This window comes from Periophthalmus magnuspinnatus, chromosome 6, assembly GCF_009829125.3.
Source record: "Periophthalmus magnuspinnatus isolate fPerMag1 chromosome 6, fPerMag1.2.pri, whole genome shotgun sequence".
NCBI lineage: Eukaryota > Metazoa > Chordata > Actinopteri > Gobiiformes > Gobiidae > Periophthalmus > Periophthalmus magnuspinnatus.
The window spans coordinates 2,114,151-2,141,841 of record NC_047131.1 but is presented as its reverse complement, the minus strand read 5'-3'; the positions used below and the strand labels follow the sequence as shown (position 1 = coordinate 2,141,841).

General features: G+C 39.0%; 4 protein-coding genes across 5 annotated transcripts; 3 read left to right on the top strand and 1 right to left on the bottom strand.

Annotated features, from left to right (window-relative positions):
* The first annotated feature begins 233 nt into the window (after positions 1-233).
* cracr2b (calcium release activated channel regulator 2B) lies at positions 234-11,802 on the top strand. The gene is made up of 10 exons (XM_033967809.1): positions 234-274; positions 2,842-3,049; positions 8,063-8,174; positions 8,554-8,698; positions 8,886-9,032; positions 9,530-9,620; positions 9,698-9,793; positions 9,987-10,174; positions 10,521-10,592; positions 11,144-11,802. The coding sequence occupies exons 2-10, from the start codon at positions 2,846-2,848 to the stop codon at positions 11,244-11,246; spliced, it is 1,158 nt and encodes a 385-aa protein (XP_033823700.1). The 5' UTR covers positions 234-274; positions 2,842-2,845; the 3' UTR covers positions 11,247-11,802.
* Positions 11,803-14,097: 2,295 nt separating this feature from the next.
* cd151 (CD151 molecule) lies at positions 14,098-18,609 on the top strand. Of its 2 annotated transcripts, XM_055222724.1 has the most exons (9): positions 14,098-14,195; positions 14,921-15,002; positions 15,723-15,914; positions 16,416-16,490; positions 16,738-16,758; positions 17,441-17,545; positions 17,927-18,082; positions 18,146-18,232; positions 18,341-18,603. In XM_055222724.1, exons 2-9 carry the CDS (start codon positions 14,922-14,924, stop codon positions 18,398-18,400), a joined length of 777 nt encoding a protein of 258 aa, XP_055078699.1. In that variant the 5' UTR covers positions 14,098-14,195; position 14,921; the 3' UTR covers positions 18,401-18,603. The 2 variants fall into 2 exon arrangements, with proteins under 2 accessions (XP_055078699.1, XP_033823705.1); XM_033967814.2 differs by lacking the exon at positions 16,738-16,758 and having other exon boundaries at positions 18,341-18,609.
* Positions 18,610-18,752: 143 nt separating this feature from the next.
* gatd1 (glutamine amidotransferase class 1 domain containing 1) lies at positions 18,753-20,676 on the top strand. The gene is made up of 7 exons (XM_033967810.2): positions 18,753-18,915; positions 19,039-19,115; positions 19,223-19,328; positions 19,413-19,520; positions 19,595-19,686; positions 19,974-20,067; positions 20,442-20,676. Exons 1-7 carry the CDS (start codon positions 18,867-18,869, stop codon positions 20,555-20,557), a joined length of 642 nt encoding a protein of 213 aa, XP_033823701.1. The 5' UTR covers positions 18,753-18,866; the 3' UTR covers positions 20,558-20,676.
* A 790-nt stretch (positions 20,677-21,466) lies between these two features.
* On the bottom strand, positions 21,467-26,687 carry chid1 (chitinase domain containing 1). The gene is made up of 12 exons (XM_033967807.2): positions 26,299-26,687; positions 26,067-26,210; positions 24,518-24,650; positions 24,399-24,443; positions 23,812-23,918; positions 23,680-23,741; positions 23,521-23,610; positions 23,075-23,173; positions 22,202-22,351; positions 21,756-21,836; positions 21,640-21,682; positions 21,467-21,565 (listed from the first exon to the last, which is right to left on the bottom strand). The coding sequence occupies exons 1-12, from the start codon at positions 26,401-26,403 to the stop codon at positions 21,467-21,469; spliced, it is 1,158 nt and encodes a 385-aa protein (XP_033823698.1). The 5' UTR covers positions 26,404-26,687.
* Between the last annotated feature and the right edge of the window lie 1,004 nt (positions 26,688-27,691).

Genomic DNA, 27,691 nt, shown 5'->3' with positions numbered 1-27,691 from the left:
TCACAGCAGAATTTAACTGTATAGGTCAATTTACCATGTAGATACAACCATAGATAATTATTCTGTTTAGTCAACACCAATTACTGCTACTACCAAAATTTCTCAATATTTTAGTTATGTGTCATTACACTAAACATTACGGTAAGCGTGCGCTGCGCCGTGGTTGCGGCCTGTGCGTGCGGCCTCTGGCTGCTGCCTCCTTGTGGCCTGGTGTGGAACAGGACGGGGCGTGAAAGGCACACGGCACCTGTCAGTGCAGCGGACAGCGGCGGAGGTAGGACTTTTGCCCAGTGCATTATATTCATAAACTAAACTAAACGACTGAAATTTTTCGTGTTTTTTTTATTTTAGTCTATCTTTAAAAAGACTAAACAAACAGCTTTCTTTGAGATTGTTGCAGCCTGTGTTGATCTGAATTTCTTTCAGGATAGGACAGCACAAGTAGTCTACCACTATTCACTGGATCATTAGTCTATTTACAAGTGAAGTAGCGTTGCAGTTGTTGTTATTTTAACTTTATCTCACTAGCCCTAAGTTCATGCCCTATCTTTCTCAGAGAAGAGGTTTACTGTGTACTGCTGTAATCTGAACACTCTCTTGACACACATAATGCAAGTATGAGGCGTGTGTTTTTTTTGACCTTTGTTGTGGCTGCGGCCAATTAGAAACTTAAAGCCCTAAATAAAATCAAATTACACTCTTTACAAGTCTCTTATCTCCTGAGTTATAAGGAAGTCTTACAATCAACGTCTCTTCAATCAGAATTGGCAAGACTAGTACAGACACCTCATGTTTAATAAAAAGTAATCCTATTCTGCAGTTTAAAATGAAGGGAATTGTCACACAAAATCAATTTTTGTATCTGAGAAAAGATTTGTTTTACTAAAATTTGTTTACAAATGTGGGAGGCTGGTCGGAATGCAAAGTACTGCAAATGTGCTGTTTTGCATCTCCTCTGGTTGGGCTTATATGAAGCAGGGCGCACCTCACATGACTTCATCCTGTTGTGTCCTTTACACATCCTGGTAGCACTGCAGTAACCCTTTACAAACATGTGAACAGTGAACTCATGTTTGACAAACTGCAGTTAATGTTTTTCACTGCTAATAGTAATAAAAGGTGGCCCTGTACAAAAGTGTGTTGATGGTTGGTGGGTAAATTCCCTGGAGCCCTGCACTGCTATGACCAAACTGTTAACAGCTGTAGATAATGCGTACGCTCACAGCTCACACTTAGTTTGCACTCCATGTTTGACAAGGGAGTAACTATGCAGCACCCACATCAAAAAAAAAAAAACTTTTAGCCCTGCAAGGGATGATCCAATAACAGATAGCATTTTACTGTCCAAACAAACACTTTTCCCACTCACTTTACTACTGATGCTTTGTACCTTTTGGCTGTAAAATGTTTGATTTATGATATTTGAGGAGGGGATATTGACATATTTTCATACAGATTTCAGTGAGAGTGAGGTTGCAGTGGCAGTTGTTCTTTCTCATAGCTTAAATCAAGGAAACAAAGGTGATTAATGTCACTAATACCGTACTTCATCTCAAATTTTTAGAGTAGCCCTTTTATGTGTTTTGGAATTTGACACTTAATATTTATGCTTTCATATAGGTATAGGACAATATTGAAATTTGGTGCCACGATTATCACGGCCAAAGTAATTGTAATTAATGATTATATCACAATAAATATAAACATTTCTGACAGTTTAAAAATGTTGGATATGAATAATTATCATTTTAAACAAATGTTATAGTACTGTACTTTGTTATAAGGGAAAACAACATCGCTCCAGAAGAGATCATCAGGCAGCTTTTTTCTGCACATTCTCTTGGTATAATGACTGTTATTTGTGCTGGTGATTATCAAGATTGTATAAAATGTCCCCACAAATAATTCTTGTCTACTCTTTTTATCCCTTTCCCACTTTCATACCAATGTATTGTCAAACTTTAGAATATCAGGAAGAAATTTAGATTATAGTGTAAATGTATTTATTTGTATTGTATTACATGACAGACCACAGCACAGATATAGTTCTATGTGACCTCTGTTTCTTGTAATTAATCATACTATGCATTTACAAAATTAAATTGAATTAAATACAATTAACTTTGACTTGTTAAAAGTATCAAAAAGCAGATAAACAAAAACTGTTACAGATACTAAAAGAAAATCACATAAATTATTATCACTTTTATTATCATTATGGCATTGAAATTGGTATCGAGTATTGAGCCTGTTCCTTTGTATCGAAATTAAGGTTTGAAATTTTAGTATGGTGACAACATAAAACTTTTTTCATTATCTTGGCCGTATGTTTAAGATTTAGATAAAAATGTTATGTCTGTGAATGTGGTTTATTGGAGCAAAACAAAAGTGTACATTACAGACATATTATTATACAATCAATCTCAATCTATTTTTTTTATATTCTAAAAAATGTTAATCAGACAAGTGATACTAACAATGAATAATGGCTGTACTTAAATCCAGCTGTAAATGTCTTGAGGGTCAAATTTAGCACAAAACATGAATGGACCAGAAAATGGACCACAAGAGGGTTAGAAATATTGCTTTATACTCTTTTGTCTCTTTTTGATATTTTAATAATAATAATAATAATAATAATAATAATAATAATAATAATAATAATAATAATAATAATAACAATAACAATAACAATAATAATAATAATAACAATAATAATACATTTTATTTCTAGGTCACCTTACAGGGCACATTAATTATATATTTTATAATATATCTGCAACCTCTAAACCCCATTATAAGTCCCACTGCTTCCCTAACAGAGTTTTTTTTCTTTTACAGTGACATGTCCCATAGGATGGAGTTTGGGGAGGTGCTGGTGGGAGAAGGCAGCGCTGAAGCCATCCCTGCCAGCCCCAGGTCCAGATGGTCCCCCCGCAGACCGCAGTGCCGCCTCAGTCCACAGGAGGAGCTCATGGGCAAAGCCAAAGAGCTGTTTGAACTGTGCGACAAGGAGGGCAAAGGCTTCATCACCAAACGGGACATGCAGGTCACCATAGAGAAAAAAAGACAACTGAACACTCTTTAGATACTGAATACAAACTGTGAGAAGAAAAAAATTGAAAAAAGTAACTGTAGCGTATTGTGATTGTGATCAGATTTGCAATTTATGTTTGAAAATGACAATCTTGTTCAGAATGCACATTTTAAATAATTCCAGGAGCATTAACATTTTAGAAAAGACTGAAATATGACTTGATAAACTAATACAAGAATCCCATGAATTTCACAGCATGTTTGTAGAAGTCTAAACTATAGGTACAAGAAGATGTTTACATAAAGAGACAAAATATTTTGTTCTTTGCAAAGGCATTCTTTGATCTAAATAATTGCAGCATTTGATCATTTAACCAACTGTAATTGATTCTATTGCAAAAGACTGCCCTAATGAAATTTGCCCATAAATGATGATGATGTTTGCCCATAAATCTCCTCTACCAGAGGCCTTGGAGCTTGAGGGTTCTACAGTATCTTTGATGTTCTAGTATTGCATTTTTCTGGACTGAGATGTCTGAAGTTTTTCGTGGGATCTGCTGTAGCCACTCCTCCAGTTTGTGGGTCACTGCCCTGAGTGCTCCAATGACCATGGGCACCACTCATACCTTCACCTTCCAGGTCTTGGGTGTTTCATTCTGTTCACGTACAGTCTCAGGGTGCTGGATTTGGGATGGAGCCCTCCATGCAAGGTCAGGAGCTCCTCCTTTGACAAGGCAAAGGTATTTTTCTGACATTATTGGAAGTTGTAGTAACAACTCTCATGTCCTGTTTGCAACGGTAAACAGATTAACAAACCCCCCAGCTCCACTGCCGTTAGAACTAATTTCCACCTCTAAGTGCAATGAGTTTGCAGTATCTTTAATGACAAGATTCAGGGCATTAAAAATGCCATAAATTCCACAACGCAAATAACAACCCAGCACCCACCTAGACACTTAGAGCTGACTCACTTTGCACCTGTAACTGACAAAACTGTCCAAGAGATTGTCACCAGTCTGAGTTCATCTACATGCTGCCTCGATGTGTTACCCACTAAATTTCTAAAGTCTGTGCTCAACAGTTTGCTATCATCACTCACTCACATAGTTACTAGAACCATTCCCAAGCGCTTTGAAAACTGTGGTTATCAAGCCTCTCCTAAAGAAGAGCAGTCTTGATGTCGCAATATTGAACAATTATCGACCGATCTCAAATCTGCTATTTTTAGGCAAAGTCCTCGAAAAAAGTTGTTTACCAACAGCTTATTAACTTCCTCGAAATGAACAACTCCTTTGATGTCTTCCAATCAGGTTTTAGACCCCACCACAGCACTGAGACTGCTCTTATCAAGGTGACAAATGACATCCGCCTGAACACTGATGCAGGAAAAGTCTCAATCTTGATCCTGTTAGATCTGAGTGTTTCCTTTGACACTGTGGATCATGAGATCCTCTTACAGAGACTAGGGGACTGGGTGGGCATCTCTGGTACGGCACTAAACTGGTTCAAGTCCTATTTAGAAAACAGGGAGTACTTTGTTGAAATTGGAAAATGCTTATCAGATAAAATGTCCCTGACCTGTGGGGTGCCCCAGGGTTCAATCCTGGGACCCCTGCTGTTCAATCTCTACATGCTGCTGTTAGGCCAGTTAATACGCAGCAGTAATGTGTCTTACCACAACTATGCAGATGACACTCAGATCTATATCTCACTAGCAGCAGGTGAATATGGACCAGTGGATTCACTCTGCCACTGCATCCAACAGATCAGTGTGTGGATGGAAAACAACTTTCTTCTGCTAAACTCAGACAAGACTGAAGTCATCATCTTTGGCCCACAGAAACATAGAGAAAGTGTCAGCAGTCACCTCCAGTCTCTCTCTCTAAAACCTTCAAATCAGGATAGAAATCTAGGGATAATAATGGACTCAGACTTGAACTTTAACAGCCACATCAAATCAATAACATCTGCAGCTTTTTACCACCTAAAAACATTGCAAAAATCAAAGGTTTACTGTCAAAGCCAGACTTAGAGAGACTTATCCATGCATTTGTCTCCAGTAGGTTAGACTACTGTAATGGCCTGCTCACTGGCCTCTCCAAACGAGCCTTAACACAGCTGCAGTACATCCAGAACACTGCTGCTCGGGTCCTGACTAGAACCAGGAAGTACAAGCACATAAGTCCTGTGCTCAGGTCTCTGCATTGGCTTCCTGTGGCTCAAAGAATAGACTTTAAAGCAGCTCTGCTTGTGTATAAGTCTCTCCATGGCCTAGGTCCAAAGTACATCTCTGACATGTTAGTGCCATATGAGCCATCTCACAATTTGAGGACTTCAGGGACCGGCCTCCTGCTGGTGCCCAGAGTCAGGACTAAACATGGGGAATCAGCATTTACGTTTTATGCAGCTAAAACTTGGAACAGTCTTCCTGAAGATGTGAGACAGGCCTCTACTTTGACAATGTTTAAATCCAGGCTCAAAACAGTTCTGTTTAGGTTTTTATTCTGCACTTTTCTCTTTTAATGTTAATTTTATGATGATTATTTGTGATTATTTATGTTTTGATTTGTGTGATTTTAATGTCTTTCTTATTCTGTAAAGCACTTTGAATTACCTTGTGTACAAATTGTGCTATACAAATAAACTTGCCTTGCCTAGAAGGATCCAGTACTATCCAATTATCGGCCAATAACCTGTCTCTCCACAATATGGAAGCTCATGTCAGGCATCATTGTGGCTAAGATAAGTGGGCACACGGATCAATACATGAGCACAGCGCAGAAGGGCATCGTCAAAGATACCAGGGGAGCCAAACACCAGCTCCTGGTAGACCGAACAGTCGCCCAAGACTGCAGAACCCATAAGACCAACCTGTGCACTGCCTGGATTGATTACAAGAAAGCCTACAACTCAATGCCACACACATGGATCACTGAATGTCTGGAGCTATACATTATCAACAGGACTCTAAGAGCCTTTATTGCAAACTTGAAGAGGTTGTGGAAAACCACGCTTGAGGCCAATGGCAAGCCACTTGCACAGGTGACCATCAAACCAAGGAGAATCACTGTCCCCACTGCTGTTCTGCATAGGTTTGAACCCCCTCAACCAAATCATCAACAACACTGGCTATAGATACCTACTCAGGAATGTGGCTCTCATCAGTCACCTCCTCTACATGGATGACATCAAGCTGTACGCTAAGAATGAGCAAGACATCGACTCACTGATCCACACCACCAGGATCTACAGCACAGACATTGGAATGTCAATCGAGCTTGAGAAGTGTAGCCGGATAGTGACAAAGAGAGGGTAGTCCTCACAGAAGGGGATCCTCTCCTAAAAGGGACAATAGCAGACATTGAGGACATTTACAAGTACCTTGGTATCCCACAAGCAAATGGCAACCTTGAAGAGGAAACAAAAGTAGCCAAAAGTAGCCATGGCCAATACCTCAGACAAGTAAGGCAAGTCCTAAAAAGTCAGCTCAATGACAAGAACAAGACCCAGGCAATAAACAGGTATCAGATACCCAGCAGGAATCATAAGCTGGCCAAAGGAAAAGATACGAAAGCTCCTGACCATGCATGATGGGTTTCATCCCAATTCCAGCACCCTGAGACTGTATGCGAGCCATAACGAAGGAGGCAGAGGACGAGGTGCTGGAGGTACCATCATGGGAGGACAATTCAATTCATTTCATTTTTGTCCGCCCAACGCCCAAAATCACAACAACAGTTGTCTCGAAGGGTGTGCATGTTTTGGTTGATGGGGGAAACCGGAGTACCCGGAGGAAACCCATCCAGACACGGGGAGAAACATGAAAAACTCCACACAGAAAGGCCTGGGCGACCCGGGGATTGAACCAAACCTTCTTGCTGTGAGGCATGAGTGTTGCCACTCAGCCACCGTGCTGCCTACACACAAAAACAAAACAAAAGGAAAAATCAAACAACAGGAAAAATCAGAGAAAACAAGACAAATCGGCCAGGCGAGGAGGAGGAAGACCAGGTGAGGAGAAGGAGAGCCGGGTGAGGAGGAGGAGAGCCAGGCGAGGAGTAGAGGGAGGCGGGTGGAAGAGGGCCAGGCGGGGAGGAGGAGAGGGTCCAGCTGCCATCGGGGCATCTGAAAGAGTTACACTCCACAGGGGGAGTGGGACAGGGGACAATATGTGAATAGCATCACAAGCCCCTGCATGGGATGTACCACCGGAACATAACTGAAGTGGCTGATATCACGAAATCCTACCAATGGCTTAAGAGAGCTGGTCTGAAGGACAGCACAGAGGCTCATCCTGGCTGCACAGGAGCAGGCCTTGAGCAGTAGAGCGATAGAGGCCCAGATCTACCACACCAGGCAAGACCCAAGGTGTAGGCTGTGCAGAGGCCCCTGAGACAATCCAGCACATAACTGCAGGGTGTAAGATGCTGGCAGGGAAAGCAAACATGGAGCGGCATAACCAAGTGGAGCCAAAGTGTACAGAAACATCTGTGCAGAGTACGGACTGGAAACCCTGAGGTCAAGGTGGGAAACACCTCCAAAGGTAGTGGAGAATGATTGAGCCAAGATCCTGTGGGACTTCCAGATACAGACTGAGAGTATGGTGATGGCGAACCAATCGGATATTGTGGTAGTGGATAAACAACAGAGCAAAGCCGAAGAGGTGGACATCGCAGTACCAAGTGATGGGAACATCAGGAAAAAGGAACATGAAAAACTAGAGAAATACCAGGGGCTCAAAGAAGAGAAGGCCCGAAAGGTGAAGGTATCAGTGGTGCCCACAAACTGGAGGAGTGGCTACAGCAGATACCAGGAAAAACATCAGACAGACAGAAAAGTGCAGTACTAGAACAGCAAAGATACTGCAGGACCCGAGCGTGGAAAAGAGGATGAGACCACCCTATGATATTTTATATACATATATATATATAAACGTTGCTGTTTATGAGATTACAACATTCAGCATTTCATGTATGATAACACATCTCCTGTATGATAACACACATCTTACTTTTGCCTTGTGCAGAGACTTGAAGGTGAGGTCCCTCTCTCCCCTGAGCAGCTGGAGACAGTGTTTGAGAGTCTAGATCGTCAGGGCAATGGTTTCCTCACCCCACTGGAGTTCAACACAGGACTGGGTCAGTGCATCTCAGTGGCTGCACACCACAAATCTGATCATTATTTGATTTCACAGTTACGATGAGATTAGAAATTCCATGTAAACAATGACTTCTGATAAAGTCATCGGATCTTGTGCTTCTTTTCTTTTTATCACTCATGTGCAGGTTTTGACACAAGAACAAAAAAGAGCAAAGGACAAATGTGGCAATTGATTAACTGACACATGTCACCTGGTGTTTAGGGTCATCAGAGTTATTTTGTGCATGTAAACACTTCACTTTATGTTGTGGTGGTGAGAGCGAACTAGGACAACATTGGAAATTAGCCCATAGCCCCAGTCTGACATGTTTAGATGCATATGTCTTATATATGTTCACTAAAATGTATGTTTTACAGGAGAGCTGATGTCTTTGCAAGAGACGGTAGAGGACCAGCCAGAGCAGGAGGACTGTGACGGGCACACAGTCAGCTCCCATGATGCCGCAGCGCTGCGATTCGCCAACACACTGTCTGAGCTGGGCGGGGACAGACTGTTCAGGAGGTACCTTTACTCACAGAATCAAGCCTGTTTCACTGGAGACCGGTTCAACTTTGTCTTTTATCATTTCTCTTTTAAATTCATTTCTTTAAAAATCTCTAAAGCTCTGGGTATAGCTTGTAAGATTTGAGAGCTAATACATCTTGAATAATGTGATTGCTAAAGTGTTTCTTGTGTGTGGTGGTTGTAGTCATGCGGAGCTGTGCAGTCTGTGGTGTGAGCTGGAGAAGGACAGTCCAGCTCTGTTGGCTCTGCTGGAGGAGGTCCTGGCCCAGGCCTTGTCAGACCTGCAGGACTCCATCAGGGAGAAGGACAGTCTGGAACAGGCTCTGCACAGGTGCACTATGTTGGCCAGTATAACAATAATATAATAATAACAATTTTAACAACAAGTTTTGAAGTGCGATATATTTCAAAAGAAAATATAGACAGTAAAGGATAGTACTGAAACTAATTTATACAACTGGCACAATAACAAGAAAGTACCATTATGCAAAAGATAATTCAAGAATTAAATCCTCTTTTGTAATGGAACATACCTGGATGACAACGGGATTACACAAAGCAGTATTATCCCAAAAATATTCTAAATGTACAGTGTCATTAATATACACGAGCTGACATACATAGAAGAATGAAACACTTTAGTTTGTTATCTATAATAAGTCATAAAGTTATTTATTCAGCCCTCTACAGCTCAAATCTAATAAAAAATAATGAGTGCTCCAGTAGTACACGGGAAAAGTACTCCCGATAAATACTGAGCTTCAAAAATGATTGTTACAGGTATCATTGATTGAATTTACTATGGTAACAGCCGTATTGTTATTTTAGACGAGAAGCTGAACATGATCAGATGATTCGCTCTTTATATGAAGAAATGGAGAACCAAATAAAAGAAGAGAGAGACAAACAAGCAGCAGAGGTACAGATATATAGTCTGTTCACCCTTTCAATTTAAACATTGTGAATAATATATTATTAATTAACATGAATTCTAAGGACAGTGTTAAACAGAAGCAGAGAAACCAACAACTTGAGCAGCAGTTGAAGATACGGACGCAGGAGCTGGAGCTTTCCCTGAGCAAAAATAAAGAGGTGTGTTGAGAAAGTTTCCTTATTTTGTTTTTTAGACTATTATTGATTCTCAACTCCTGTTCCTTGTTGGGCTTTTTCCTTCACTACACATGAACAGTTATCAGTGTTATTAAAGCACAATCTTTAAATCCATATGTTGTCGGTGGTATTGTCAGTGGTACAGGACAGTTGCAACAGGTGTGATTGTGCACAGATGGAGAACCGTATGAGGCAGATGAGCCACGATCAGAGCAAAGTCAAGGAGCAGAATCAGCAGCTCCACAAAGCCACCGCACAGCTTCAGGAACAACTAGAGAACAGCCAGCAGCATCTGCAGACGGCACTGAACCAGCTCAGCCTCCTGCAGGACATGGCCGACCAGGAAGCTCAGACCAAACACAGGTAAGAACACGGCGTCAGAGGGAATAGAGCACTCTGCTCAAATTGGTGTTTTTTAGAGTCTAGGATGTGGTGATATCATAATCCCAGATATGGCAAGAGTCAATTTTTCCCATTGATAACGTTGTACTTTGCCATGAAATATCCATAAGGTAAGTTCACAAATATTGAACCTGATCATTTCAGTTATTGATTAGACTAGACTGTATTACAACAAAAACCTGCAATTTACCAACAATCATTTCACTGGTCCACACGTGTATTAAATATTATTAGCCTGTAGAATGTTGAGATGTCATCGGAAACACATCAATGTATATGATTTTTTTGTTTTTCTGCTGCGTTACAGAAATGTGTTGAAAGTCTCCAGGAACATGCAGAAAGAAAAGGACAGTTTGATGAGACAGTTGGAGCTGCTCAGGTGAGGGCTGATTTGGGGCTTTAGAGAGTTTATGATAGGTTTGCATGTTTTTCTTACTATTATGTGTTTTTTGGGATAGCAGCTTAGATAAATATTTATCATAGTCAGTTAAGTAGCAGTTTGTGGAATAAAGTTGAAAAGAAAAATACAAAAATAGAGGAAGTAGTGGTGAGTTCTAAAACTGAGTGCCCCTACCTCTATTTCATCAACATGGAAAAGTCCCTTCAAAATGTAAGGACAGTTCATTACATTACACACAAATCCTGGAAGTTTAAACCTTTATGTACCAAAAAGGTATTATCCAGGCATATATAGGTATATTAGTCTAGTCATTTCCAGTGCAGTTTTTAGTTTTTGTCTGTGGTTGCTAGATAACAGTTATGGTATTACTTCAGTCAGCTGTAATATCAGCTGCCCATGTCCAACCAAATCAAAACTATAAGCTACACCAAAAAAAAAAAAAAAAGAAAAAAGAAAAAGTGAAATATATACACTTTAATATATAGTTAAGCGATAATTGTATTCCTTTTCCTTTATCCCCCGTGTGTCAGGGACATGAACAAACGACTGCGTGATGAGAAGGACGCCCGGCTGGAGACTCAGAGGAGGGTCATTCACAGACGTCCCATGACTCAGTACCTGTACCCCCCATAACAGAACGCTTCACTGTTACCTATGTTTGTGCTGCTCTGTTCAAGTTTGGTTATTAATTTATCAAAAGGACGCTGACGCTCATGTTGATGTCAGCAAGTACTTGTTTTCAATGAAGGGTCAGTAGAAGAAAAGTACAGTATTATATCTGTATATCAATGTGTCATGTTTTGAACTGTTGTTTATGGCCTTTAAGTGAGAGTTAGACTAATAAAAGTCTGAATTTCTGCATGATTTATTAAAAAAAAGTATTTGCACAGTATATTGAAGGTCTGTTTGTTTTACAAACATTCAGCGTGTACAACCCATGTGTACAATTATAAATTGCCTTGTTCTATAAATTCATCTACTTTATACTTTTAATGTTATTTATACCATTTAACAGCCATGATGCTTATTTTTGTTAACACCACCAAATGGATCAAAATGATAAAAAACATGTGACTATGTTGAGTCGTGACAATGCTTTAACAGGGTGCATTATGTTCAATGTTTTTTGTTCTATAAAGTTTATGTTTTCAATGCTGCTAAGAATGTGAAGATTATTCAGTTTGTGATTATTTAGGCCACAATACAATTGTAAGATATATATATATATATATATATATATATATATATATATATATATATATATATATATATATATATATATATATATATATATATATATATATATATATATATATATATATATATATATATATATGAATTTTGGAATTCATTGAAATGATAGAAATGACACCTGTAATTAAATAAAATAGTTATGTTTAATACTATACTTTGAAACATTCCAGCCAAAGTAATAACATCATGACAGACACGCAGATGACCAAACCCCCACTGGAAAAGTTACATAGTGCATCTTTTAATTAACAGGCAGAATCATTTATGCTCTGCAGAGGCATGCACAGACATTTTGAAGGGCAGGTGCTTAAGAAGGGCATTTTTTTCCCATAGCTCTTAAAATGAACTTATCCCTGTGTTTTAAATGTAAGCAAACATGCTTTAGCTTCTTGAGAGTTTACATTCAGGTTTGTGCCTGCTGAGGTTAACACTTAAGATTTGTGCATAGGTGTATGACCTGAAAGACCAACAAGAATATTTTTTTAAATGAGAAAAACAGAGCAAAATGAAACATGTAATTTCCTGTGATGTGGGTTTTAGGTGAAGAAATCCTATTTTTAGCAGTCTGATACAGAATAATGGGAGATAAGCTCGTAGACTTCTCTCCAAAAGTCAAAAATATTGGAGTAGGTTTAACAGACACATTGGCCAGAGGGCTTGGGGTAGCATTTATGAAACAGTTTATATCCATAACACATTAAGGCGAAATTCCTCCTGTGCTTTAGTGGTCAGCTTTAACATTAAATAGTCATTATCATCGAGTGGTTGCTCATATGGAGACTAGAGAATCACACAAATGACTTGGCTGGAGTGGCCCAAATAGGCGATGCATGTTCAAATAGAGGCAAGATGTTACATTTACAGAAACCAGAAGTTTACATACACTATATAAAAAGACACATATGTTTTTTCACAGTCTGACATGAAATCAAACTAAACTTTTCCTGTTTTAGGTCAGTTAGGATTACCAAAATTATTTTTGTTTGCTAAATGCCAGAATAATAAGAGAAGATTTTTAGGCAATTTTTCATGACTTTCTTCAAAGTCAGAAGTTTAAATACAGTAAGATTACTATGACTTTAAACAATTTGGGGAAACCCAGATGATGATGTCATGTCTTTGGAACGCTCTGATTGGTTGATTGACAATATTTGAGTTAATTACAGACACACCTGTGGATGTATTAGAAGACAGACCTGAAAGTCACTGCTTCTTTGTGGGAAAGTCAAAAGAAATCAACCAAGATATCAGGAAGAGAATTGTGGACTTGTCCAAGTCTAGTTCATCCTTGGTGCAGTTTCCAGATGCCTGAAGATGCCACGTTCATCTGTTCAAACAACTATACACAAGTATAAACATTATGGGAATGTCTATGGTCCAAAATGTGCAGATCAACCCAAGAACAAAAGCAAAAGACCTTGTGAAGATGCTGCTGAAGCTGTAAGAGTGTGTCATTATCCACAGAGAAACAAGGACTGTACCAACATGGGCTGAAAAGCCACTCTGCTGGAAGAAGACTTTATTCCAAAGGAAACATTAAAAAGGCACATTACAGTTTGCAAATGCACACAGGGACAAAGACCTTCATTTTTTGGGACATGTGCTGTGGTCTGATGAAACTAAAATTTAACTGTTTGGCCATAATGAGCATAGTTACATTTGGAGGAAAAAGAGGGAAACTTGCAGCCTGAGAACACCATCCCAACTGTGAAATACGGGGCATAGCAGCATCATGTTGTGGGGTTGTTTTGCTGCAGGAGGGACTGGTGAACTTCACAAAAGGGATGCACCATGAGGAAAGAACATTATGTGGAAATACTGAAGCAACATCTCAAGAATAATGAGATATTATCTAAAAAGTCCTTCTCTCATTATTCTGGCATTTAGCAAATTGAAATAATTTTGGTAATCCTGAAACAGAATCTCACGAGCGAGAGGCAGGAAAGAGGAGAGAAACAACAGTGGCATTCTTTTGTTGAGTGTTTAAAACTACTTTTACACATCTGCTGTCTTAATGGGCAAATATCAACCTAAACTGAAAACTGTTGACCATGAGGGCACTTAAGTCAAAGGGGCAGCTCTGTCTGTGCACGTCCCTGATGTGTAGTTTATTTGTTTGTTTAGGCCTACTTGAAAATAACTCCTTGTGTTGTGTAAGTTCTCCTGCAGCTCCAGTTGGGGGCAGCGCTGCTCTCATGGTGAGCTGAGGGCAGAACAGACTGGGGTAACATTCAGAGGTAACCTTCATAACAGTGAGGTGACTGTTGGGTTAGCAGCACCGCTTTGGAACAGCTGGATCCTTCAGGCCCTGTCTCTGCCACAGATCAGGTAGGACTATTCTTAGACACAGATCAGGTAGGACTATTCTTAGCACTACTCCGGTCTGACACATTAGTTTAAAAATAAATAAAAAGTTACTGTTGATTGACATATGAACTTTTCACAATTTTAATTTAAAACAGTGATTATCTTACTGTTATTCCTAGCTGTCACAGATTATCATTTCTTAACTTAGATTATCTGATTATTTGGGGTGAGAGTAAATAGTCTAGGAGAGAGGTACTTGTTGATGGCTTTAACAGTATTCCACACAGTTAGTTACTACACAGGTTTAAATCAGAGCTGTCTTCATTACAAGCTTTAAATACAAAAAGGTTAAATTCATTTCTATTGACAACATACTTTTAAAGATGGAAAAATTCAAATTAAACCATGCAATGGAGTCCTTACTTGCTCTTTTCCCCTGACAATAACTAGTCTAGTGGCTTATACTCAAAATACATAGATTATGAAGTGCGTAATACCAGTTTCACTATTTCCAATCATGAAGTTGTGACACATGACATTTGCCATATTTTCACACGTCTTAAACTCCCTGCTGCTTAAACCAGAGCTCTCATGACTGAAGCATGTCAACCTTAGATTACGTTACCAAGATATTCACTCTGCAATTCAATCTACAAGGTTGAATATAAGGATATTATAGCTTTGAATAACTTGTCTATTTTTACCTCGACTGCCACACATGAAGCCTTATGTTGACTTTCTTGCAGGATGGAGGCTCATGCAGAAAAAAACAGTTGTGGGACAATTTGCCTGAAATATCTCCTCTTTTTGTTCAATATTCTCTTCTTGGTGAGTTCAAATATGGTGCTAGATTAGATGAATTTTCAAAACCAAAAATAATGCACACTATTGAAGTACAGATATAGAAAAAAAGACAAAAAACCCAAACAATAATTGGACAAAGCTTAACATTTTCTGAATTATTTTCATGCTTTATATCAGAACTTGTTTAAAACCACACTTGAGAAACTGGCAAACTTCAGTTGAATTATTAGGGCTGCTTAATTATGAAAATAAATAAATAAAATCTATTGAGATTGCAATTAGATTTGCAAAATCTGTCTTAAAAGTAGGATTCCGAGTGCATCAACAACTCCATGATTACAACATTTGAGACAAGACTGAAATATGAACTGATAAACTAACACCCCACACATTTCAAAACATATTTGTCTCACTTACAGGTGCAACCATTTTTTTTTTCTACAAAAACTGTATATTTTGTTTGCTGCAAAAATGTTATTATCTAATAATTGCAGCCTTTATGATTTGATTTGCACCAACTCAAACTCTGATTTTGATTGTGATATATTGTGTCACTCTATTGTGGATCAAACATTTTCCTTATTATTGAAATATTAAAGAAATTAAATAGCTTGAATGTTTTGCTTTGTGACAGTTCTAGTACAGGCGTTGCCACAGTTGCTTCATGTTGAAACTGTCGAAATATCCAGACACATTCCTCACATCACATCTGCTTTCAGTTCTCCTGAAGTGTGTGTTTTTCAGCTGGCTGGAGGAGCAGTTTTGGCAGTGGGTGTGTGGACACTGGTGGAGAAGAGCGACTACATCAGTTTACTCAGCTCCAGCTTGTACTCTATCTCTGCATACCTCCTCATCGCTGCTGGCACCATTGTCATCCTCACTGGTCTGATTGGATGCTGTGCTACACTTAAAGAGATCAAAAGTCTTCTGATCGTGGTACAGATACTCCGACCAAGAGCACATCCTCACATATATCAGGAAAACTATTTACGGCTGAACCTGGTGCCAGTCTAACAGTCATTCAGACTGTATTTAGAAAACACCTCATGCCAGAGGAATGAGAGGCCTCACACGGCTCAGACACAACTGACAGCCCAGTGTTTAGTTCCTCTGTAGGGCTGTCACGGTTGACTTTAAAAATCCTATTAATAGGGCAAAATGTGACTTTTTCTAAATAGTTTTCATCTTAGTCTTGATTTATAGAGGGAAAAAAACAAAAGATTTTGGCTAACATTACTATTATTTTAATTCAGAAAGTTTGATTTCATAAAGCTGGCTATAAACTAGAGCTATAACAATCTATTTGTGTCAAAAGATTTAAGTTAAGTTTTACTTGTCTTTGGTCATACTGACTGTAATTGTGAGTAACATTGTGGTCATTTTTTATGTAATAATTATAGCACTAAAAATGACCCATTTTGTCCTGTTCTGTTACAGTACCTGGTGCTATTATTAGCCATATTTCTTCTGGAAATTATTGCTGGAATCCTTGCCTTTATTAACTACCAAGAGGTAAGAACTTTAAATGTATGTATATGTATATTATTGTGTAGGATTTATGGATTATTTGTAATGACTCATGTCTATTCACACGTATTGTAAATATGTGTTCACTTCTTGTTTACATGTCCCGCCTTCATATGGATATAGTCCTTTTCATTTTAATATATTGTCTATCTGTGTGTATTTCTGCCTTTCATTTCTTCATGTGTATCCATCTCTCACTCCTCTCTCTTTGTCTCTCTTGTTTCAACCCCAGTGTTTCCCTTTCTGCCACCAGGTAATCTGCCTGATGCTATGACAGGGTCATGTGTATTTTTTGACGCTATGCACTGCGTTTTGAGCACAATAACTGGACATACATATTGTAACTCTCTTAGCAGTATTCCTTTATCATTGCTTTACAACCTGGAATTGAATCATTGGATGGATTATATAGAGGTTTGTGCCAGAGTCAGTTTGAATCATAAAGGAGGAAGCACAAAAATCTTAACTTCAAAACCAAAGTTCAAAAACATTTATCCAAAAAGTCAAGTTTTGTACACAATAATGTTGCATCTTCCTCAGCATGATCCTATTAAATTCCAGTTTTTTTTGTTGTTTTTTTGCAACTAGATACCAGTACTAGTCAATGGGTACATTTACATGGCCAGAAAAAACAACAGATAACTGGAGAAATCAGATATCCCAATAATCCAAGCTGCTTTTGGTGTGTGTTTACATGCGCAAGAGAAATTTCATCATTACTTAATCAGTGTATTTTTGGATTCATTGTTATATTTGGAAGACAAAGTACAAAGAATGTCAGAATAATTTTTTCAATCTTTAACCTTTTCTTTCATTTTTGTCTTTGCATTAGTTCGCCCTTTAGTGCTTGTTTGGTGTCAGTGAATTAGAGTTAGTTTGGGAGGGTAGGGATGGTGTTGTTCATAAGTTAATGAAATGTGCGACATTTTTGCCAGTTGGACGAGGAGCTCCAACAGAACCTGAAGCAGACCATGCAGCAGAAGTATCATCAGCCGGGAGAAGACAGCGTCACCCAGGCCGTGGACAGGCTGCATCAAGAGGTGAGAGCACAGAGTTTAGGATCACCAAAAATGTCAAATTGCTTCATTTTCTTCTTCAATATTTTGCTTTTGCTTAGTTTAATAAACATGAATTAACTTTAGGTAAAACAAATATCTTTTTAGTTGCATTTTTCTATACAGCACAGGAATAAGATGACATGACTATCGCAATTACACTTTTGGCATCCTGTGCTATTTCCATTCTATTACCTCACTGTTCTGATTGTAAGGTAAAGTGCACCTTTTCACATATTTAACCCGCTTAAACACTAATTAAACTTGGTAACACATATGACGGTTATAAGTATCTAAATTTAAATATAAATGTAAAAGACTGGATTTGAGTCCACTTTTCTACAGATCTTATTTGTCTGTGTTCAGTTCAAGTGCTGTGGCAGTAACAGCTCAGCAGACTGGGCAGAGAGTCTGTGGATTCAGGACAGCAGTAATGAGCGCTTGGTTCCTGACAGCTGTTGTAAAACTCCTGGAGATCTGTGTGGACGCAGAGACCACCCATCCAACATCTACAGAGTGGAGGTACTAGCCCGGCCCTGTCCGCTCCTCTGGGCTTAGCTCTTCTCACTGTGTGTGTGCTTCCAGGGCGGGTGTATACAGAAGCTGGAGATGTTTATCCTGAAGCAGCTTTATGTTTTGGGGGCTTTGAGCATCACCATCGCATCTCTGCAGGTAACAGCCATAGACTTTGGTAACAGCTAAAACTGATGTGTGAGAGAGAGTGTTTTATCATTGTTTTTTATTGTTTTAATATTGTGTAATTGCTTCTGTCTCTTCCAGCTCTTGGGGATGCTGTTCACCTGCTGCTTATATAGGAGTTTAAAAGAGGACCCATACTGACAAACTCAAATACATTTCAAGGCCAGATGTGACTGATACAACAGAATTACATGAGGAGACGATGATTTGACTATAGAAACTGTAAAGCTAAAGCCTTTCATGTGCTGCTGGACAGCAGTGTTATGTCACTTTGTGCATGATTTTACAAATCACTTTGTTCATGCATACCCAAATCAAGAATTGAATTTATTTTCTTTAATACTCTAGCCTACATGTTAGATACATTGTTGAAAGAAATAAAATATTGCTGTCTAGTGTTGTCTGCTTATTATTGTAATAGTTAATTTGCTACTATTAAGGTCATTTATTTAATTTGAATACTTTATTGTGAAAGTCTGTAACCGGGTGTTACGTAGAGGATGTTATTGTCAGGTGACCACACCTCATCATGTTCAAGCTCTGAATTTTATTTAACCAAAAGACAAGCAAAAGTGTTTCTTTGTGAAAAGGTGAAATCACAGCAGACATGTCCTCGAAGCCCACGTGTCTGATCGTGGCCAGCGCGTGTGCGCAGGGTCTGTACAGTTTTCTCTTTTATTTTCATTTTGAGGACTTTTATCGCTGTGACAGCGGTCCTGATGTTTCATGATCTGTAGCTTTATTCACGCCGTGTGATCTGAGTGAGTTGTGTTTTCCAGGTGTGTCAGTGCAGTGTTTCCTAAAGGCCTTCAGTCTGTGCAGTCCTGTCTTTAACCTGCAGACCGCCACTCCGGGGGTAATGTGCACTTTACCCTGGGTTCTTAATTATTATTCAGAGAAATGCGAGATGGTATAGCTCTTTCAGATGTACAGTTTTTCCACGTTGACATGAATATTTTACAGGGGAAACCCATAGACTTTGTAGGTGTGGATGAAAGCACTGCCAGATGGGTGCAGGACTTCAACATCAAACCTTATGCCACACCAGCTAAACTAGAATCAATAGATGGTGAGGTTATTTCTGTTGTATTTTATTTATTTAATATTAATTTAAGTGCTTACTTAAAGTGAACTAATGTCATGTGACCTCAAGGGGCCAGGTACCAGGTGCTCCTGATCCCAGACTGTCCTGGGGCCCCCACTGATCTGGCCCACAGTGGCTCCCTGCACCGCATCCTCACACACTTCATATCCAACCAGAGTCAGTACTGGCCTGTCTCAATAATGTTTATCATAGTAAAATAATGTGAGCTGCTATGAGTTTGTTTTGTATAGAACCAGTGTGCGCTGTGGGCCAAGGTGTTGCAGCTCTGTGCTGTGCTACAGAGGGACAGAAGTGGATCTTCAATGGCTACAGTCTAACAGGGGTCAGTATTTAACATAAGATCAGCCTCATAGCATAACTACCTAAATAACAGTATGGCCAAATAGTTTTTGGCTCTGTCTTTGGCCAATCAGAAATATTTTTAGATTAAAAAACACAAATTTCACCGGTCATCTTATTGACATAGCAGTTTATTTTATCCTCTCAAAAACCTTGAAAAACGAATTATGTCAGTTAGTGACTTATGACTATTATGCTATGAGGCTATTGATAAGTGACATAAACCACAGCATGGCATCATGTTTAATAACTAACATCCTCTGTTTGAAGTCATCTGTGTTTGAGCTGGTGAGAAAACCAGATTTTGCCAATTTGCCTTTGATTGTGGAGGATTTTGTTAAGGACAGTGGCGGATCATACACAGGTGAATATCTGCAACTCACATTTCATCTATTAACAATGTCCACTGACTTCCAGTAAAATTTTCCTGCCTGCCTTTGATCTACCTTTCATCTCCCCGCCTCCAACTCTAAAACTCCCTCCCATCAACCATCCCTGACATAAAACACATCTACACTTTTAAATAGTTTTGAAAGACCCACCTCTTCAGACCTATGAAACATGAAATAACCAGCCCCATCCATTGCTGCTGAGTTATCCTTTGTCTTTTAACCTTGTATTTTGTGATAAAAACTATACAAAAAAACCCACAACTTGTCATCAAGAGTCTTGAAAAATACATTATTATTGTTATTATTATTACTAATAAAGTGCTTAAAATGTATTTTGTTATTTCAGCGAGTCAGGAGGACGCAGTGCATGTCGTTATTGACAGACATCTCATCACGGGGCAGAATATCCAGTCCACCTCGTTGGCTGTGAACAATCTGATCCTGCTCAGCTCCAACAAGTGATAACGTCACCGCCCCACATGCAGATATGGAAAAGTCTACACACATGGAGGTTGATCCACTTTAGTGAAAATGCAACATTCCTTTATTGAAGAAAAGACATTTTTGAAAAGCACCTGATCACCTTACGTTTTTACAGTGGCCAGCTGTGTTTCATGATACTAAAATTCCCAACTTGATTTTGATTCTAAGGAATAGACTCGATACACAATACCGATTCTGAAACCATGATAAAAAACACTCTTTAGACAACAGAATGTGATTTTCAACATAAAAGTACTTTCTTTTATATTTCTATGCGGTCTGTGTAATCGCTGAGTCTTCGGGGCAGGTTCATGGTGGTCCATGGGTGTATACTAGTCTATGTGTCTGATACTAGATCTGATACATCCCAAGATCATTGTAAAGTGATTCAGAAAAGGTACATTTCTGTCTGGTTAGACATTTCTGTCTGGTTAGTATCTATACTTGCTCAAATGAGTGTGTAGTTTGCAAGTTTTAGTATTGATTAGTATCTGATTTTCAATACTATTGATTATATACTATTGACACCCTCATCCTCTATTATTGTGTTTGTACATGTTTATATAATAATAATAATAATATTATGTCTCAATATAACAGAATACCTGTCCTATCCACTTGTCTGTTATGATTGCAAACAAAAACTTACCTGTGTTTTATTGTTCATAATCTTAAAAGGACTAGTATGTTTCAAAGTGTAAAAAAAAAGACAAAGTCCAGCTCTCCACTGCATAAGGTGCTCTATAATATCCATGGCTTTCAGAATGATGGAAAAAATTTGCCTAGTATCCCTAACAATTGACAATTCAAAGCAATCAAATTATGTCTTATAGATGAAAAGTCCTCAGAATGGCACCTACAAACAAGAAGCTAAAACCCATGAATGCTCTATAGTAGATCATAGAAATAATCCAGTCCTTGACCCAGCTCCCACAAAGAGATGCCAGTTCCCAGTTCAGTGGCCAAAGAAATCCTCTTGAAGATGGACTGAGGAGGAAAAACACAGATCAATCAGGCAGATCATTTTATAATAATAATAAAAATGTAGAGGCAGTGCATACCTTTAATGTAGGATAGTACACCACATGTTTACCTGCGTTGTTTCTGAAAAAATATCTTACAAATGTTAATACTTGTAATAGTAGGCTTATGTCTTAATAATCCACAGTACATTTACCTTTTGTAAGTAAAATAATGCTCTGCTGCATTTTCATCCCAGAGAAGTTTCGGTCGATGTTCTCGGATGAGCTCAATGTACCTGCAACAAGTTGTGCAAGATGTTTTAGCACATTTGTTGCCATAAGATTTTTTCATGGCGATATGCAAAATAAATGTTGATAAATCTTTGTCAATGCCACCCACCCCTGATTTTAATGGGTGAATGTTTGATCTAATGTTTGCAATGGTCCTTTTGTTCCACATGATTAAAGGTGGAAAATGGCATACATTTGTCTGACATTGTAAAAGCTTCGATTTTGTTTATGAAATTTGGAGTATAAAGACAATTTCATAAAAAATAAATAAATAAATAAATAAATACAGCTGTTGTAAATTTGTAGTAAATTGGAGAGAAAAACTTTGAATCTTTCTGAAATTCAAGCCAGACGCCTCCTGCTGCCTCACCTGCCCCCCAGGATGGGCTCTGCTCCCTGCCCAGAGAAGTCCAGGCCGTACAGGTTGAGTCCCAGGAGGATCTTGTGTCTCCACTGAGAGGTGGGGGCCAGCTGCATCACACAGTCTCTAACCCAGGGCAGGGGGGAGCTTGGACCAGACCTGTCAAGAAATGTATATATCGTGAAGCAAAGTGGTGTGTTATTAGACAAATATGATCTTTTATAGCTGAGTTTAAAATGGACTGGCCTTAATGGAGAAACCAAATTCAGATTTAATTTTTTATTCTTACATTCTATACATTTTGTGATACTAATATTTTTGGCAATATTTTCATACTATTCCAATTCAGTTACATAAAAATTCCCTTTTAATTAATAAAAGCTGGGTCAAAATGCATAAGCAAATTATCTCCAGTTGAAACTGTTCAGGCAAGTTTTGGAAACCAGCCTCTTGTTTGCAGTTTAGTGTGAATAATACACTGATGCATTGAGTTGCTTCTCATTTCTTAAACAACCATGTCAACCCTGTCAAAACATCTGAGGAGACTGCAGAAACTACTAAAATTGGGGTAAGAACTGTCCAATGCATTATTAAAAACTGGAAGGATAGTGGGGGACCCATCCTTTGTGCAGCGGTCAGACTCGACCATCATCAATGCAAGATCTTGGTGAAAAATTAATGCAGCACTGGATGGAAATAAATCTTGTGACATTGCTGAAGCGAAATCGAAACGATGCCACAGTGAATGTGTGACGTAATCAAAGCTAAAGATGGAACATCAAAATATTAGTGTGTGACCTTTTTTTGGTGGCAACATTTTTTTTGGCCAGGCAGTGTATGACATTGTGGTTGTTCATTTTGGTGGTGAATTGCGTCTTGTACCTGGAGCTGGAGTAGTCGTAGGTCATGAGGCTGAACCCATCCACAGCCGGAGCCAGCTCCTCAAACTCCTCTGGACCAAACATTCCTGGCTGCCCCGCACTGAACCACACACACACAGAAGAGATAGTCACATTCATGCTGTTGACATACAGATTTCATAGTTTTTGTTCACATAACATTAAAATAAAATAGTAAAAACATAACAAAAATTAACAGAAGAAATAAATAAAGACAAAAATAAATCTCCAAATAAAACATTCAATTTATTCATTATTTTTAATTTTCCCCATGGGATATAAAAAAATAAAAATAAATTGAAATGCAAAAGACTAACTTGAGTAATTGTAGATTTAGTCAACCAAAACTAGACCAACATTTTTTTTTATTACAAATGTGCCGTACAACATTGATGATTTGACATTATTAGACAATACAAACTTCTTTACCTGGTGATAGAGGGAGGAATGACAAGAATGCAGTCCAGTTTCTTGGCTTTTAACATCTCACAGACGTGTTTGATAAGGTGAACGAGCTCCCTGTTAAGACAGAGAGTTACGATTAGGACAATAAAGGCAAATATTTACATTAGAAAGAACCTTGCTTACTTTCGTTTGTTGCCTCCAAGTTGGCTCCATAGCTCCAAAGTGAAGCCATCGAATCCTTCTGTCTGAAAAACCCAAGATTAAGAAAAAACAGATGATTTAAAACAGAGACTAAACATGTAAACAGTTATTTACCTTAGCAACATCGACCAGTTCAGAGGCCAGTTCCTCAATCTCGTCCTCGCTGCCCAGAACGCTCATGTAGTCCTGATATGACCAGCCGTCCAGCAGCACTCGTGGGACTAAGCGGAAGAGTGAAAATCATTATTACTTTTTTGCTCATCTCCTTTCTGCTGTTGAGAATAAAAACTTTATAATCCACAAATAAAATAATGAGTCATCTAATAACAAATGTGGTTGGCTAGACACTACTGACCGATTAATTAACTAATGTACTAAAGGACTACAGTCGTAAAGAGTTGAGTATATGGTTATTTTACATGTATTTATTTACTTATTTATTTAATTGGGACAGTGTATATTAATGGACAGACATGATACGACACCTGTGGTAACACGATGCATTACAGCCGAAGGATCTCAAAAAGTAACAATTAAAAATAAGACAAATAATAGTTTAATTTAGGAATAGTTGTGACGTTTCATGTGATGACATAGTTTAAAAAAAATCTAACACAGAGTTCACATCAAGCCAAGGTAAACAAATAAAAGATGCACAGTCTGACCCTTGACTCAAGAGTGCTGTGGTTAAAATCACTCACCTATTCGGACTTTCTTGTTGGACTTTCGTAGAGCTTTGACCCAGCCTAGAAATGCACAGAAATGTGGACCTTAGTAACATGAAGAGGTCAAATGACTGTTGATTATAACTGAAATGTGCCTGGGTCATGATCGTGAAGTCCAGAGACGTCAAATGTTTCCGGGCCTCGTCTGCGCAGCTGTAACCAAACTGGAGACACGGAGGTCAGTTTAGGACCAAACAGCTTGGCTATGTTGTATCCATGAGCGTTCCACTGGAGAAGAAACACACAGAATGAATCTCCATGGGAATTAACATTAATTAAGGAATTAACTGGAAATGAATCCTTCTGAAGTTTGTCTCTTTTATTGGAGTGATGCACAGAAAAGAATCCAAACTTTAATTTATGCAAATAAACTTAAATATCTATACTTTCACAATCAAATTTGACAAAGTAAGACTCAAAAATGTTGTTATTGCCAGATGTGACGATTACGGCTGGATGAGTAAGAAGTTTTTGGCTTTGAGGTAAAGTGAGGTAGTAATGTATTTAAGGGAATTGACTTGAATGTGTCATAGTGTTATATTTGTCTATACTTCACATACTGTTTGTGTCTCAGGAAATGTGGCCTTGAACATCCTCAAACTGATGAAGATAAGTGTTATCTGAGCACATGTTATCATTTAGCATTGCACTCAAGACTATTTGGTGACTTTTTAAACAGAACATAGAGGCACTATAAAACGCAAATGTTCCACTGTATGGCATTAAATGTGAACCTGAAACCCCATGATGGATTCAAAATATATATTCAAGTTATGTTTATTAATCTCACTGTGCATCTTAAAGGTAATGTAATGTTCACTCTTATTATATTCATTATATTCATTATATTCACTATGTAATCTGCACTAATGTCTGTTCTTGAGTCTTGCAGAAAATGTCTTGTGAAGTTTGCAGGACCACACGGGGGAGGTCGAGGTCACTGTGAACTTGCAAAGTCTTTTCTTGAACATCCTGGGAGGGTGTTTATGCAAAAGGAAATAACCTTTGAAATGCAGGAACGGAATGTATTTTTATTTGCATGTCGTAATTTGTTTTACGCACTGCTCACTAAATATATTTCCCCCTTTCCCTCGAGAGTGGGCAGTGCATTTGTAACCAGGGTTCCTAACTTTAATAAAAGGAGGTGAAAGGAGGTGGAGACTTCAGAAGGGGTAAGGAGGTTGTAGCTGAAGGTTTTGACTCCCCGTCCTTTCTCCTCAATATTGAGACAAAATAATCTCTCTTGTCTTCTCTTCTCTTTTGAACTGTAACTTAGGTTAAGAGTAATCACCCTATCACCCCACAAACACCACATTACAAAGACTAAACCCTGAACTAAACCCGGACTAAACCAGGGCTGAACCCGAACTAAACCAGAGCTGAACCTGGACCAGACCAGGGCTGAACCCGGAGTAGAACAGGAAACAGAAAACGTCAAAGTCAAAGTGTGACTGCAACCAGTGTGAATGCATGTTTTTCAAGGTACTTTTTGAACAATATGGAAAACCTGTTAATGTTAAATACATACATTTAATGCCATACTGTGGAACATTCAAGCCGAACTGGTGATAGACCCTCTATCAGAAAAGTTTTACATAGTGCAACATTAATGCACAAAAACGAGTGTTTCTTTTTTCTTCTTACCGGTGTGACGTATCCAAGCACTTGTCCATTGAAAGCTTTCTTGACATGAGCACAGTACCTCTTCTCCTCCTTCACTATGTCTTTCCAGTGTGGATCTGAGACCACCAGCCCCCTCTCCACCACAAGCAAGTCTGAAGGGAAGCTCTGAGCACAGAACAACATGCTTTTATGGCCAACGAGCTCTCCAGACTTAGACAGGAAACAGTTTTAAGGTTTGTTTATATTAGCTTACCTCAACTTCAATTTTGTGACTTTTCTTTGCATCCGTTTTGGAGAGTGTGCCATTGACCAAGCAGCAGCAGAGAGCAAGTAGAACCAGGACCAACGTGGTTCTCATGTCCAAAGTCAATCAGACCAGTCAATAATGTACAATATTCAAAATGTCTCTGCAAAGATGTGGAGCTGTAATGCCCGACATGCGCTTCCTTCCTGATTGTGATGGAGATAGTACAGCTGCATGTCAGCGCTGTGGTTTTTCACCATCCACTAACGAGCACAGAGCTGCTGACTCCTCTTTTAGCCACAAGTTAGTAAAATGAAACAGTGTCCAGTGCACAATGACAGCTCAGCGCATGAGCGGCTGCACAACACTTCCGCCTTGTGTGGAGAAAACTCCTCCCCAGCGGTAGGGGGCAGCAGTAGCTCAATGTGATCCCGGCAATTTCTTATAATAAAATTAGAGGAACATTTGCTATGGTAACCAATAGTTCCAGCAGCCATGTTCTGACTGTAAAATTCTAATTTTCTCCTAAAATAATGTTCTCCTTCCCGTTATAATTCCACGTTATCAAATAGTAATTTATTACTTTACTAATGTAAACAATTAATTCTTTAATATAATAACTGGGGTGAAGTAAACAAAGTCAAACAAGGATTGTGTCCATGTTGTGACATATAAGCATAGCTGAACACCATCCACCCATGTTCTTCTGGGGCCGGGTCGCAGGGGCAGCAGTCTAAGCAGGGACTCCCAGACTTCCCACACCCCAGACACTTCCTCCAGCTCCTCCCGTGGGACCCCAAGGCGTTCCCAGGCCAGCCAAGTGACATAGTCCCTCCAGCGTGTCCTGGGTCTTCCCCGGTGCTTCCTCCCGGTGGAACATATCTGGACCAGCTCCTTAGGGAGTGGGCATCCTGAGCAGATGTCCAAGCCACCTCAGCTGGCTCTTCTCAATGTGTAGGAGCAGTGACTCTACTCTGAGCTCCTCCCGTGTGACCAACCTCCTCACCCTATCTCTAAGGGCGCGCCCAGCCACCCTGTGGAGGAAACTCATTTCGGCCGCTTGTATCCGTGATCTTGTCCATTTCCCAAAGCTCATGACCATAGATAAGAATAAGTAAAGCGAGGATAGCTGAACATGACTCAGCTAATTCCAAATTGACACTTGATACTAACATCACGCTAAGGGTGTTCTGCGTGCATCTCTACAGTGGAATGTTCAGCAGTTACCATAGATACACAAAACAAAACATGGACCAGTACAGTGTGTTGAATATTGTATTTTTTATAATTTCGAGAAAACATCAGAGAAAAGTAGAATTTAACCCTTTAATGAATTCATTTTCTTGCTTTGTTTTTGCTCTTCCTCCAATCACAAGATGGCCGCCAAAGTTGCCACGGTAAC